The following is a 15,015-nucleotide window of genomic DNA, read 5'->3' on the forward strand; positions in this document are numbered from 1 at the left end:
GGTAGAAGTACTGCAGGCAAGTTAGATGTAACTTGTAGGGACATGCTGTGTGAAATTTTAGGATCCTCTCAGTCTGATGTGTTTTGATTTCTTACCTGAACCACTTGAAGTCCATAAAAACCACCCTGCTAAGTTGGGATTTTGAAAAATAGGAAGCTCAGAAATTCTTTAGGCTGTCCCAAAGAGAAAGAATTATCAGCTCTTCCCACGTGGAACCTCTGGAAGAGAAGGCAGGAACAGCTGTTATCCACAGATGTCTTGTGATCCTCTCAGAAACACAGTCTTGAAGCTGCTTTCCTTTTTCTTAGCACATTCAGAGAGGAAGCGCCTTAGAAAGCCGAGTAAACGGCTTCTGGAATATGCAGAAGAATATGATCACTTATTTGCACCCAAGAAAAAGTCAAAGAAGGGCCAAGAGCAATTGCAAAAGGTGGGTGAAGGCCAATGTGCTTTTTGTGGTTATTACTCCAGGGCTCTGGTCTGTGTTTATGTTCTTGGTGGCTGAGTGTTCTTGCTGTGTGCAGTGCCATGAGGATGAATGTTTTCACCAGCATATTTCACTGTGCCAGGTGAATTCTGTGGCGAGGTCTGAATTTGAAGGAGGCATTCCTGCACAATGCAGTCCTGACAGAGATACCCAGCGGGGACCAAGTTCTTTGGTTTCAACTCCGTCTTCAACCAAAGAGTCCCCTCCCGTCCTTGAAGCAGAGTGTTCCTTCTCAGAACTAGGATCCCACTCCACTGATCCCCCTAATCAAGTTCCAGGAAGATCTTCAGATTTTCCAGAGGTGGTTCTGTCTTCCTCAGATGTTTCTGAGGTCTCTGCTTCTCCAGATGCAGAAGAGGGATTCCTGAAATCAGGTAAGTGGCAGGCTGTTTGATGCTGCTTTTGTAAGTGAAAGTAACACGAGTTCAGTGGAAAATGATACTTGAGGCAGCATGGAAAAGTCAGTCAGTGGCTGTTAGTCTGTTCTTGCTTTACTTCACTCAGTGGCTGTTAATGTGTTGAGAAGGGAGGCAGGGCAGATGCAAGGGCATCCAGTGACCTGGTAGTGTTGGCTTTCTATAGACTGTGGTGGTCCTTCTTAGATCCTGGCACAGAATGCCTCTTTTGTCCAAATGAAGGAGGCCACAACTCCTCTGAGTCCTTGCTGTCTGTGCTTCCAAACAGTGACATTCCTTTAGCTTGACAGTCTCTTGTTGCTGTAAACCCCTTTGGATGAACATTGCTGTGCTGAAGGTGATGCAGTCTAAGGTTCATTGCTCATGGAGTGATCTTTTGTTCTCCTACGGAGCTCAGGGAGCTCTAGCACAAAATTCTCTCTGGAAAAACTTTCTCCTTAAGAGGTTCTAAGCATCTGTAGAAATTTTTGGATACCTGTGTGAGCAGCAAGCCAGGACCTTGGCTTTCAGTAAGGCACGGTGTAGAAAGAGCATGGTCTGAGGGGTCTTTTTCCCTTTCCAGCAGTGTCAGTCTCAGAGTTTCTTTTCAGTATATTTATTCTCTGATAGAATCTAAAGATGTGTACAGAGTTAAAGGCCTGGTGTTCTGTCTGTGCTAACTTGGAGGGAACACTGTTCCTAAAGGGCTAGTAGTAAAAAAAAACAAACCAAGCAGGCAGGTATATGGTCAGTGGGAGGTCAGTTAGCCTGTCGTGTGAGGGAGGAGGGATTGCCTCTGGAGACTTGTGTGTGTCACAAGGAGGTTGGAGAGGATTAAAGGAGGAAAAACTGAGGATGTGAACCCAAGATTGGAGATGCAGGAGAACAACAGGCTGCAGCAGAGGGAGCAAACATTCAGTCTGCAGAGTTTGTGTAACTCTTTCCCCTCATTTGCTCTTACCTTTTGCTGAAGCACACAGAGTGGGCAGAAGCTTGTCTTGAGGGTTAGGAATGGGATGGATGAGCTGTGCCTACAGAGGTGTCAGAGGGCACAGCTGAGACTGTCGAAGCCAGCATATCAGTGGGGTGGGATGGGCAACAGGCTGTGTCTGTGAAGAGTCTGCACTCAGCATCAGCATTTCCTGGTTCTAAGTTTATGCTGTTGACAAAATTAGTGAAGGAGGCCATGTCTGTTGGGCTATCCTGATGAGGATAATGCTTGAGTTGGAAATAGTGCAGGTTACACCTAGTTTTGTTTGGGTATCTTTTCTCACATAGGTTTAACCAGGATTTTAATCTTCAGCTTGCTTACTACAGCAGGATGAGTGCTGGTGTGAGGGATGTGGGAGTGTAGGTAGGGCTGTGTCAGTGGTAGGACTGGCTTATGCAGATCAAAGTATTTGAGAAATTACGATGTGAATTGTGTTGCCAGCATGTGTTACCTGCTGGCAGTGAGTTCACAGTGCCTCTTCTGTGGGTGGATTTTTATATTACATACTGAGGTGAGCCTGAAGGTCATGGCAGACTGAGGTCTGTTTTTATTGAAGTTGTACAGAAACAGGTAATTGGCATCTCTGCCCTAGGAGCTTATGATCCCAAAGACACGGTGAAGCAGATTGTTTTGTACTGTTGGCTGATATTTACTTAATGGTCTTAATCTGATTGAAGACAAGAAAACCCCTGTTTATCTGATGTGAAGGGTTTCATTGCAGGAAACTTCGAAAGCAAGCGTCAGAGGAAGCCCACTAAAAAGCTCTTGGAATCCAATGACTTGGACACTGCCTTTATGCCAAAGAAGGAGGAATGGACTCCCCAAAAGAAGGTACCCTTCCAGCTCTTCTGAAAACTGGATAGAAAACAGGCATAGACAACAGATCCCGCTGAACAAGACAGTGCAATGGGATGTGTTTTTTTTATTGGCTGCAGCCCAGGAGCAAAGGTCCACCCTTCCAAAAGGTTCTGGTTGCTGTGTTACGATGAAATAATTCACTGTCCCCCACCCCTCCTCACTTGCAATGGGGACTAAATAGTTTTTGCTTAAAAATCTCCTTTTTTATTGTTTTATATGGAAAAGGAGTCATCTGGATGCTGGCTGGGAAGAGATGAGCAGAAATGTCCTGCACAGAGGCTTTCTGTCATGTTACAGTGTAGCTTGAACTTGAACCTAAGGCTTTTTCCTTTTCAGTCAGGTTTCCTCTGAGCAGTGTTTTCTTTGTTACCTGCCCAAGTGAGCTGGTGAATGCATGTAAGTACAGAGCTTGAAGCAGGATGGAGGCTTGAGGTAAATCACATGTAGGATACCGTGTTTGGTTCAGATTTTTAAAAATGCTTCTCTGCTCTTCTCCACTGAATAATCGATGTTCAGTGGCACAGTTTAGAAAAAAGCAACTTGTATTTGTTTCAAATCATGTACCTGCACAAAACTTGCTACTGTTCCTGAAGTTAAATAATAACACTGCTTTCTTTTTTCTTTCACTGTGAGGCACAGTCTTAGTACATTATCACCATTGCAGTAATGTAGAGGCCAGTGTATTTTAGTCTTTTTCCAGCACATTACAGAGTATTAGCAGCCTTTTTTGGGAGAGCACAGGAAGCAGTGAATGGTGCTGATGAGCACAAGACACATCAGACTCCACATTCCTCCCTGCCCAGAGACAGATTTTTACATGTGTGATTTATCACACAGACAAACCAAATATTTTCTTGTAAAATCTCTAATGACTGCTGAATTCATGACCTGGACAGTAAATTAGGTGTTGCAGTGTGCATCATTCCAAAAGGTTTCACTGCTGAGGAGTGTGGCTCTGTTTCCATCTGGTGACTTGACTCTCTCTTGTGTGTTTGTAGAGTACTGGCCCTTCAGAGAGTGACAGCTCTGAGCTCTACTCACCAGCCCACTTCCAGGACCTGGGAGAAGGTAAGTGAAGGCAGGGATAGCAGGGCAGACTGTTGTGACTTTTGGATTACTGCCTGTGGTATTGTGTGTATGTGTAAGTGTTTGGTCTTCTGGGTTCAGCAGCTCAGCAAAAATTACTTAAACCAATATGAATTGGTGGTTCTCTAAAGGCTGCAGGGCAGAGGGCCAAGTACCTGGGGGCTGGTATTGCCTCAGACCTTAGGCCCTCAAAGCATATAGGACCGTGCCTGAAGCTGTCAGAAAGGCGGGAGATCTTGGTGTCACCTGCAGCACCTGCATTTTCCTTGAATGGTCTTTCTGTTGCATCCCAGCTTCTGAAAAGCTCTTGGAGAAGCAGCGGAAGCGGAAGAGACAGCGCCATACCACTGCTGCAGTCCATTCCAAGAAGGAGAAAAATGAGGAGGGGCTGGGGGAGACCCCACACTCTGAGGTACTGTTGGGTCTTCATGCTCTCATCCCTATAACCTGTTTGCTACTTCCCAGGGTACTGGGCAGAGCTTAAGCCAGAACCATCTTTTGGCCTGTCATTTGAGAATCTGTCCCCCTGATACAGGTGCATGAGCTGGGGTTAGGCTGAAGATACCTCCTTGATCTAGCAGCTGTTTTGGAATGATGCTTAAGTCAGGCTCTATTTTCAAACTGCTGTTCAGCTAATTCGCTGTAAAAGAGGCTGTTCTGAATTCATGGAACCAGGTTTTGCCTGGCATCTTGCTTTGCACCTCAGAAAATCAAACTGCTGTAAAAGGTCTTCTCTGGGGGTGGGACTTTTGCCCTTTCACAAACGAGTATGAAGCATAAGTGCTAGACTGGACTTCAGTCCCTTCTGCTTGCACCTGAACACCAGGATGAGCCAAGAACCCCATTGGAGGGGCTGGGGGGGACTGTGTGACTGCTTACAAGAGCCTCTGATTGCATTCTGCCATCCAGCAGAAAGGGATAACTTGGGCAATTCCCCCTACTAAATATTAGCAGGGTCAGTGTACAAATATCTCTGACAAGCACATTTTGCCTTTTAGGAATGAGCCAGTTATCAGCAAGTGTAGGGGAAGCAAGACTTCCTGGGAGAGGCAGGACACCTCTGGGCCTCTCGCCATCGCCTCTCACTTCCAGTGGCCCAGGTTCAGCAGCAGGCAGGATAGTATGTATTTCAGGAGCCAATTATAGATAAATATTGTTATATTTGTTGTTGTAACCCAGTTTACAGGAGAACACAAACCTCACACCACTTGAAACAGTTTCAGCCTTCCCTGTTGCATTTTGGAAAGGGCACTTCTGATAAAGTTAATAAATTTGTGTAATCACCCTTGGTCCATATAAGCTTTTCTGTGCTGGTGTTAGTGTTCTTTTTGAAGTGTGCTCAGCTGGACCAATGTTTTAAAACAGCTTGTACAAATATCTTTGCCAATGCTGGGCAGGGGCAGTTAGCATTGTCTACTGTACCCACTAAGAGACAGCAAATTTTCTGTGAAAGGAGGGGCAGTTCTGAGCAGCAAAGAGCCATGGCTCTGAATCCTGTACTCACTACTCACTGCAGAGGATACCCAGTCTTAACTGCTTCCAGCTGTAGACATTTGTGTGAGTACCAGAAGTCAGGTATGGTGTAAACCATGCAAAAAAAAAAAAAAAAAAGTCAAATGCTTGGCACCTTTGCCAGCATCCCTCTCTGTGTGATTGTTTCTCTTAAGCTGCCATGGTAGGTGTTCATCCCCTCGCTTGGGTTCTGGTGAGTATTGGGATACTGTGGAGAATGCAGGTGTGCTTTCATGTGGAATTTGGACTGTGCTGGTCCCTCAGTGACTGCACACACTGGGAAAGGAACTCCACTTTGCTAGAAAAAATACATGGTCTGATGATACAGCACAGTGAAGCCCTGAATCCAGCTGCCTTCCAAGAAAAAGAGGGCAGAGGAAAGCTTATCAGTCTGGGCTAAGCAGCTTTCTCTGACCTTGCCCATCTGTAGAGCCAGGAGTGCAAATTTACAGCATCAGGACAGTAAGAGACTGACAAAATGGGATGGAAAATGCTGTTTGAGATGGTTGTCAAGGTTGTGAGCCAAAGTCAGGCTGTGCCAAAGAACAGGTCAAGCTTTGGGATTGTGCCAAACACAACAGCAGGGATAGTTCTGGAAGACCACCTGGGATGAGCCCTTCTTTCTGCAGGAGGTGTGTAGTGTTGTTGTGCTGGGCAGAGGAAGGAGGGGAAACTGTGACAGGTCCTTGAGTGATGGCCTTGAGTGGCAATTCCCTTTTTTTGTGTTCACAAAGGATGGGCCTTGCCCATCCTGCCTAGCTCTGACATCCATTCCCTGTGCAGTTCTGGGAGCAGTGTTAGAACAAGCCTGTACTGTGTAAGGTATATTGGACTGGCAGTAGCCTGTAGTTGGGACTTTGCTTTTTTTTTTCTCTCAATAAAATCAGTTTATACCACTCATCTTTGTATTGTGTACTTCAGTATATCATCATTGTATCTGTGCATCATTGCTCCACAGAAGGCACATAGCTTTAAAGTGTCCCCAAATAAAATCATTATGCTTCATTCAGGGAATAGGGGAACAAAACCGAACAGTTCCAGGCAAAGAAATCATCATTATCTGAGCAGAATACTAGCTCCAGCTTTAAACTTTAGAAGATCTTTGTGCTTTTTTTGCTCAGATTCAGAATGTGTTCAAAAGGCATTCAGTTCAGCTCACAAGCTTTAGTAGCACCACAGCTCAGACTTTAACATTCAGAAAGTGGTGCAAAGCTCCCTCTCATGATTGTTAGCTGGACAGCCTGCACCAAGCAGGCCTGAAGGTGTGGGAGTGATGGTTACTGCATTTTGAATTCCTCGCAAGGTCTCTCAGCTGTACTATTTGTGCATGTGTGTACAATGGCTACAGCTTGGTGACCCAGGGAGGAACTGGCAGCTGTGCACTGAGGTCACTCACCTGTAGTGAGCTGGCATATTGAAAAGTGTCAGAGTCCTTAAAATGTTCTGACTCAAAGCACATAGCCAAAGGCATCACTTTGGTGCCGTATTAATGGTCCTTAAATTGTACCTACCCTGGCGTGGCATCTGGGGCTTGTGAGGCCACTCAAGTGTTCCCTAGACCTCCCAAGTGGGCTGGAAGCTGGCAGGATGGTGTTTCCTAGCTCTGAGTTGCCTGTCCTGACAAAATCTGTGGCACTGCTGTAGAATGTAGCTGCAGGACAGCAGTATTTTGTGGTAGAAACAAGTGTCTCTAGGATACCTTCTATTATTCCCTCTTAACAGTGCCTGGGCAGGTCCCATGGACACTGTGGGAAGCTTTATGGCAGGGTCCTTCACTTGGCCCATGTGTGGTTGGGCCTTTATAATTTGAAACCCATCCTCCTCAAGATGCTCTTTTCACCAGTGGATATTATGGGCAGTGCTGTACACCTGTACACAGCAGTGGGAGGCTCCACACCTCAGTTAGGATGGGGTGTAAATGCCCTGCTGTGCTGCTTGTTTTGGGGTTGGCTGACCTCATACCAACACAGGCCTTGAGTACCTTTGTGTGTATTTAGGACAAGCTGGGATAAGTGTAGAGGAAAAACATAGTTCATTTTGTGTGTGACAGGTGCTATGAAGATTGAGGTTTTTCATTTGTGTTTCTAGTGCAACTAGATACTGGGATGCTTCTGACTTTCAAGCCTATCTGATTTGTTTCCATTCAGGGCTGACTCCTTGCTCAGAGAGGGGTTACGCACAGGAAGATAATTGTGTTGTGTATTTTTAATCATCTGGTAAACTAAGATCTCTTTCCTATCCTGTAAATCTGGTGGAACTGTATGGGGGATGTTCTCTCCAGGGTGGGTAACACACTGATCACCTGCCAAACCCATTAAGCGCTCAGTGACTGAATTTGTAGTGTCCAAGACAGGATAGGCACTACTGACAGTCCTAATTCTAGTTTTCTCTTTAAAGGGGGAGACATCCATTCATGGGACTGCTGCAAGCCCCAAAGAGGGTCATGAGGAAGGGTCAGAGAATGACCATGGAGTGCCTTCATCCAAAAAGATACAGGGGGAGCGTGGAGGAGGAGCAGCTCTCAAGGAGAATGTGTGCCAGGTAGTGTTCTTGAAGAAATCTCTTTGAAGCTATCCCAGTGTAAAATATTTTTGTGTATGTTCTGGGACACATTGGTGCCCTGAGTAAGCCCAGGTAGCCTCCAAGTGCTTATTGCAGAATTAACCAGCTTTTTGTGCTCTGTATCAAGCATTTCTCCTGCAATAGCCTTTCTTAAAGTTCACAAAGATTAGGGAGATGTGACCAATGTAAGATATATTTTAGCCAACGTAGGATATCAGGGAGTCCATGGTAAATGGAAGTGGTTACACACAAACTACTGGAATTAACTGACTCAAGGAAAGTGTAGCATTTTTCCCCAGGGGGTCTCTGCTGGCAGTTCCTGGTTGCTGCTGTCTGGGATGCTTCGGGAAGAAAATTGCTCAAGCTGATACTGTTTTTTTCCCACAGATCTGTGAGAAGCCAGGGGAGTTGTTGCTGTGTGAGGCGCAGTGCTGTGGTGCTTTCCACCTGCAGTGCCTTGGGCTCTCCGAGATGCCAAAGGGCAAATTCATCTGCAATGAGTGTTCCACAGGTAGGGCAGCTTCTATGAGTGCAGGACGGTGGGCTTACCTGAAGCTTCCTTGATTGGAGTGATGTGCCTGATGTAGGGCTGCTAGGTAGCTCTCAGTCCTCAGATTATTGTTTTGATGTCTGATAATAACTTTCTAATTAGAATCATAGAATCACAGGTTAATTTGGGTTGGAAGGGATCTTAAAGATGATCAAATTCCACCCCTGTGCCACAGGCAGGAGCACCTTCCTCTAGACCAGGTTACTCCAAGCCCTGTTTAACCTGGGCTTGAACACTTCCAGATGTAAGGCATGCACAGCTTCTCTGGGCAGCCTATGCTAGGGCCTCATCATCCTCACACGGAAGAATTTTTTCCTAATGTTTAATCTAAACCTAGTCTTTGTTTATTTGAAGCTATTAATATGGGGTTCAAATATTTACCAGCCTTACTGCTGATTCAGACTTGGTATACAAAGAAGTGAATGTCCATGATCTGCTGGGAAAGAGACAAATTCTTACCTGGGACTATGGAAAGGGGTCTGGTGGGTAGGAGGAGTCTTCTTCAGGCTGGAAAGGGGGAAATCTCAAAGTAGGGTTATAATTTTTTTATTTTCTGTTTACCCTGACCTGAAGTCTCAGCTATAATAATATTTATTTTGATGTGGCATTGTACTGCAGGCCAAACCAGTCTGGTGCAGAGACCTGTGCTCTGGGATGGGTGCAGCAAGCTGGGGCCTGGTGACAGCATCAGGTCCTCATTTAACCCTCCTGTGTGACTGGTGCATTGCTCTTTCTCCAGGGGTCCACACCTGCTTTGTGTGCAAGAGCTGTGGGGAGGATGTGAAGCGGTGCTTGCTGCCCCTCTGTGGGAAGTATTACCACGAAGCCTGCATACAGAAATACCCACCCACAGTCATGCAGAACAAGGGCTTCCGTTGCTCCCTGCACATCTGCATGACATGCCATGCTGCTAATCCAGCAAACATCTCCGCCTCTAAAGGTACCTGAGTCCTCCTGGGTGGTCTGGGCAGTGCAGTCACCTGGTTTTTCTTTGTTTCATGTCGACCCATTCTTTGTGTTGTTGCCTTTGTGTCCTTGCCACAGCACTGGCTGTGTTTGCTGAGGAATAGCTGCTCCCAGGGGAGTGGAAGGGGTGGTGTCAGAGTGTGAGGCTCGGCAGCACTCCCCATGGTCGGACATGGCGGCTGGAATGTTCTCAGCCTGTCCAGAGGATTGGATTCCTGCACGTCCAGCCTTGCCTCAGGCCTCAGTGGGTTTTTGAGTAAATCTCTGGAGCTGTAGAGACATGCTTGTGTTTCTCCCACCTGCTCCTTACTGTGCCAGTCCTGCTGATGGAGCCTTGCTTAGCAGGCAACACAACGGCATCAAGAGCAGCACAGGGCAAACTAAGATATTGTTCTGCTTATCCCATTTTTTTTTCTGTGTAAACTCTCATCTCGTAGTGGAGACACCGTTGGGCTAAGCTTCCCAGGCAAACATTTATTTGAGCTGTTTGTAGCAATACCTTGACCTTTATCTCACATGATCAAACTTAAAAGTTTTGTGATTACTGTGCATGTTTGCTTCTAAGGCTGCCTTTCTTTAATCCTTGGTATCTTAAGATGGGTGACAATAAGATCAGCTCTGTTTTTACCCTCAGAGTCTGTGTCAAAGTTGTCTTTTTTGTCCCCATTTATCAGTATTTTGGTGTAGAAAACAACACCAAGGCCAAAAGCCTGCAACCCATAGCTAGCCACTTCCCCACTGAACATTTGTTGACTGGCTGCTGCTTCTCGGTGGTCACATTTACCCCTTTTCTCCTACCTCCTCTTCCTGTTTATAGTCTGCTGTGAGGAACTGAAAACGGGCTCTCAAAAACCTCAGATAAACTAGGCCTGTAGGGAAGTCTGAATTGCCTGGAAGTTCTGGAATTTCAGGGTAAAATCTGATAAACAAGAGGCAAGTGCTGGTGTTTTCAGAAGCTACATGGATTGATTTCATTATGTGCAGCTAAGCACTTGAAACACCCCGTCTGTAATTACTGTCGGAGCTGATTTAGCAATTATTTGTGTATGATAGGAAGCAGTCCCAGTCTGTGAACTCTTGAACTGTTTCTGCACGGCATGCAGGAGATTTTTCACTTCTAAATAATAGAATTTTACCTATGGTATAGGTATTACAGATTCAATAATTTTATATATATTTAGTTATATTAAATAACTTAATAGGAATCCAATGTGTATATCATGGGTGGACCATAAAAATTAAAGGTCAACTTCCTTCTCCAAAGCTCATTTTGAGCTTAGGTCTAGTTTTAGAGTGGTGAAAAGAGTAGGAAAGAGAGGCTCACTGTGCTGTGGCTGTTTGGTGGCAGGTCGCCTGATGCGCTGTGTGCGGTGTCCGGTCGCGTATCACTCCAACGACTTCTGCCTCGCTGCTGGCTCTGTGGTCCTGGCCTCCAACAGCATCATCTGCCCCAACCACTTCACTGCACGCAGGGGCTGCCGCAACCACGAGCACGTCAACGTCAGCTGGTGCTTTGTCTGCTCAGAAGGTGAGATGGTCAGCCCTGGGTTGCCTGGCACCAGGCAAGAATTCATTTCAAAGGGCAGAAGCTTTTCCCATCCAGAATGTCCCAGTGGGAGCTGCAGAGAACAGACTGCCTCTCTGTCTTTCCATATTTAAGTCCTGCTTCAGGCTAGGACCTTTTCTGGATCCTTAGAAAGGCCATAAGTAGGGCCCAGCTTTTGAAAGAGGCTTGCAGGAGATCATAATTTCCTTTTTCCAGGTCTGTCTGGAAATGGGGAGCTCAGGGCTTCTGCACAGTGACTGATGAATTCCTTCTCCTTCTCTTTGCAGGGGGCAGCCTTTTATGCTGCGAGTCGTGCCCGGCTGCGTTTCACCGTGAGTGTCTAAACATTGAGATGCCAGAGGGAAGCTGGTATTGTAATGATTGCAAGGCAGGCAAAAAGCCACACTACAAAGAAGTAGTCTGGGTGAAAGTTGGGCGCTACAGGTAGGTGAAGATAGAACAGACTTGTCCCCATCCCTTCTTCATGCAGTGCTCATGGTGATGGAGGTGAGAAGCTGCTCCTCTGCAGGGTTCATTGCAGCAGGCCTCTGGCTTTTTTGCAAGCACCTTACTGGTAAAATGTGAGCTTTCCTCCTCCAGCAGCCTCTTTTCTCCCCACCAGTCTTGCTGGTAGCCCTCACACACTTTCTCCCATGTCTCCATGCAGTAGCATACTTTTGAGGTAGCTAGAAGTGGGGAAGGCCAGAGGTTTCATCTGCCCTTCCCTGTGTTGCAGGTGGTGGCCAGCTGAGATTTGCCATCCTAGGACAATTCCTGTCAACATCCAGAAAATGAAACATGACATCGGTGAGTTCCCTGTGCTGTTCTTTGGCTCCAAGGACTACCTGTGGACACACCAGGCTCGTGTATTCCCTTACATGGAAGGTGATGTCAGCAGCAAAGACAAGATGGGGAAGGGCGTGGATGGCATATATAAAAAAGGTAATTTGTCTTAATCCAGGGAAGTACGTTGTCTTTCCCTCTTCATTCCTCTTTGGAAAAGTGTCATTCCTGTAGCAGAGAAAAGTGTCTTCTTATAACTGAAATGAAATTAAATTTGTAGAATGAGCTGCTGCTTATGTATCATCCAGCATGCTCAGAGTGTTTGTTTGACTCCCAGAGAGGGAGAAGGGAGTGCAGATCTCAAATGATTGTCCAGCTCTCACATAATATGTCAAAATTCAAGTGAGCTGCTGCTGTGTCAGCTTCCCTCTGTGTAATACAGTCATTATCTTGATACAAAAGTGCACTTGAGAGTTGTGAATGCAGCTGCCTGGCATCTCTGCCCAAGAGGGCAGGCAAAGAGAGCCAACAGCTGGGATGCTTCATCACTCATGGACAGGCCCCTGACTGTAATTTCTGCACTTTCTTGCTGCATTGGCCTTTTCTTCACCCTCTTCTCTTGAACCTTGTGAGCACTGGGTGGACAGTGGCTGCCCAGCTCTGTGTGAGCAGAGTGAGTTCCTCATAACAGAGCCTATTCTCTCACTTAGCTCTTCAGGAAGCTGCTGTGAGATTTGAAGAGTTGAAGGCACAGAAGGAACTGAGACAACTTCAGGAAGACAAAAAGAATGACAAGAAACCACCACCCTACAAACACATCAAGGTGAGGGAAGGTGGTGGGGGGCAGGTGCGGAAGAGAAGCCTTGAGCTGTCGATGCAGGTGATTTACAGGTATACAGAAACATTTCTGGTGTATAGGTGTCTGGCTGTCCTTGAAGGTTTCTTTGATCCTCTTTCAATCCTCAGTAAGTTAAGCTACAGTAACAGAGGTGCTGTGATTTGCTGGAACAGATCTGGTCATGTCTGTGCTGTCCATGTCAGTTGTGTGGTCTGAAGGAAGTGTCTCTCTCCCTTGAGAACTCGGGGAGAGGGCTGGTAATGCTCAGTATGGTCAAATGCTCCATGCTGCTGATGGCTAGGTGGGCAAACCAGGTGGTGCAGGACAGGAGATGGTCAGGGTGCAGTGCAGCAAGGCTCTGTGGAGGGTGGTAACCCACAGTATCTTCTATTATCACTGCTATTGTTTTATATCTCTTTCTGTATCAGTTGGTGACTGAACGGAAATACTGAAGCAGGTGTACAGACTGCAGTATCAGCCCTTTTCCTCAGTTTTGGGGAGCTATTCATGTTAAGGGTTGTTATTGTTATTGAGTTAGAATTGGAGCAGCACTAGAAGTCCTGCAGTATGGAGGTAACTTGAGAGAAGAGCTGGGACCAAGCGTGTGCCTGTGTCTGAGAACCCATTGACTCAGGGATTGTGTTCTTTTTTTACTGCTTCTGTCTGCTCCTTCCTTTTTTAAGGTGCAAAATATGAAAGCTTAACTGATTTCTGGCACTTTTTGTATCCAGCTAGAATTTTTAGGCAGACAGGTATATCCTGCATGAATTACTGTGCGGTGTAAAGAGCACAGCTGAATGCTGTGGCAGCAGTATGGGCCGGGCAGCTTCAGTGGAGGAAGCAGTTTCTCATTAGAGCTATTTTTAGGCCTCTCTGGCCACAACACGAAGGAACTTTGGAAGCAGTTTGGAGCCTTTGAAATACCCTTCTATATAAATAATGACGGTTGTGGTCATTACTCATGGCAGCTTTTCTGAGGTCTGGGTGCAAGCTGTTTGTCTCCCTAAAAGCAAAGCAGTTTGCCTGAGCAGATGGTGACCTGGTGAAGGCTTCAGGGTGGAATGGCTGAAGCTGTTAGTGTCCACTTCTTCTAAGGAGATCAGCACCTCGAGTCCATCCCAAGTAACATCCACACAAGAGACTGCTGCAAAATGCAGTTGGGATCCTTCATCATGTCAGGCTTATGACTAGTCCAAGCATTGCCCTGGTTTTGTTTTTTTTCCAGCAGTGCCTCAGAGAGCAGGGCAGGTGTGTTGGGTATGTGTGGTGTGCAGTGGCAGTGCCAGGGCAGTGCCAGTGGTGGATTGACACAATCCTGTGAGTCTTGCTACTCTTAATGAGGTGATGAGTCTGGGTAAGAGATGGGGGAAGCAGCCGAGGAAAACCTGAGTGTCAAGGAAAGTTGGAGGTGGGACACAGTTCTAGGAGGAAGGTGGGGGAGACTATGTTGAAGAGATGAATGAGGGATTTTTGCAGAGTTTGTGTTTAAAGAAAGAGAGATCAGGACCAGGCCAGCCTCAGACAGGCTGTCAGTGTGGAAACTCTGTGAGTGGGGCTAGGTAATTTATATGGGGGCTGGAATAGTCTTGCTAATATCTCTTCCTTTCGTGTTCTGGGAGAGGAGAGTGGGACAATGGTTCACCCAGGGAAAGAACAGCATGGAGTTTTTCTTCAGTGTCTGTCTCCAAAGTCCTGACTCTCTGTTGCCTGCTTTTCAGCGTTCGCTGCCTTTAACCAAACCCCAAGGACCCAGCTCATGCCACAGACACGCCAGTCGCTTCTCCACCTGGTGCTGCACTCTGCTTCCTTCTGGAGCGGTTTTTAGAGAGCTCCTTGGCTTAACTCTGAGCTCCTCTTTGGGCCTTCCAACCCCAGCCTTGTCTGGTTTGGCTTCCATTTACATCTGCAGGACAGTTGGGTAGGGAGGTAACTGCATGGTAGGCCTTCTGTCACAGATGTGACAGCTGAGAGCACAAACCAGCTAGAAGGTAACATTCAAAAAGCAGGGCAGTAAGGGAAAGCTGAGGAAAAGCACCTGACACTCAGACTGGAAAAGATGCAGTTTGATGCAGAAAGTGGTTTGGTGCTGATCACAGGGATGGTGTATAGCAGGCAAGAGCACTGGGCTGGCCACCTGAGCTGAATGTGGGCTCAGTGATGATGGGAGGGGGACACTTGGCAGCCTCTCGCCCTTCCAGGGTCACAGAATACACACTGCACCAGGTGATGCTAGTGGGGAACCTGCATCCTCCTGAGCTCTTTGCTCTAATCTTCTGCCTCTTGAAATAGTACTGCCAGAAGTACAGCTGTGCCTGTACTTGTGTCCTTCTTCCCCTTGCTGTCACTAAGTCACTGCAGCCCGTCAGCTTGTAGGCAAGGGTGTGGAGTATAGAAGTGCCTGTCAGGGTAACCTGTAGCTCCCAAGAGCTCATGTCCCTCGT

At 46.7% G+C, this 15,015-nt stretch overlaps 1 protein-coding gene across 1 annotated transcript in view; it reads left to right on the forward strand.

The window, feature by feature from the left end:
• The window catches only part of NSD1 (nuclear receptor binding SET domain protein 1), a 59,699-nt gene that overhangs the window by 26,495 nt on the left and 18,189 nt on the right, over positions 1–15,015 (forward strand). Inside the window, exons 5-16 of the mRNA XM_062502139.1 lie at positions 309–430; positions 570–861; positions 2,595–2,704; positions 3,730–3,799; positions 4,111–4,229; positions 7,727–7,870; positions 8,279–8,402; positions 9,181–9,381; positions 10,756–10,935; positions 11,241–11,397; positions 11,690–11,895; positions 12,447–12,559. Of these exons, the coding sequence (XP_062358123.1) occupies positions 309–430; positions 570–861; positions 2,595–2,704; positions 3,730–3,799; positions 4,111–4,229; positions 7,727–7,870; positions 8,279–8,402; positions 9,181–9,381; positions 10,756–10,935; positions 11,241–11,397; positions 11,690–11,895; positions 12,447–12,559 (1,838 nt within the window). The remainder of the gene's footprint in view (positions 1–308; positions 431–569; positions 862–2,594; positions 2,705–3,729; positions 3,800–4,110; positions 4,230–7,726; positions 7,871–8,278; positions 8,403–9,180; positions 9,382–10,755; positions 10,936–11,240; positions 11,398–11,689; positions 11,896–12,446; positions 12,560–15,015) is intronic.

The sequence above is a fragment of the Cinclus cinclus genome, chromosome 14 (genome assembly GCF_963662255.1).
Source record: "Cinclus cinclus chromosome 14, bCinCin1.1, whole genome shotgun sequence".
In the NCBI taxonomy this organism is placed as follows: domain Eukaryota; kingdom Metazoa; phylum Chordata; class Aves; order Passeriformes; family Cinclidae; genus Cinclus; species Cinclus cinclus.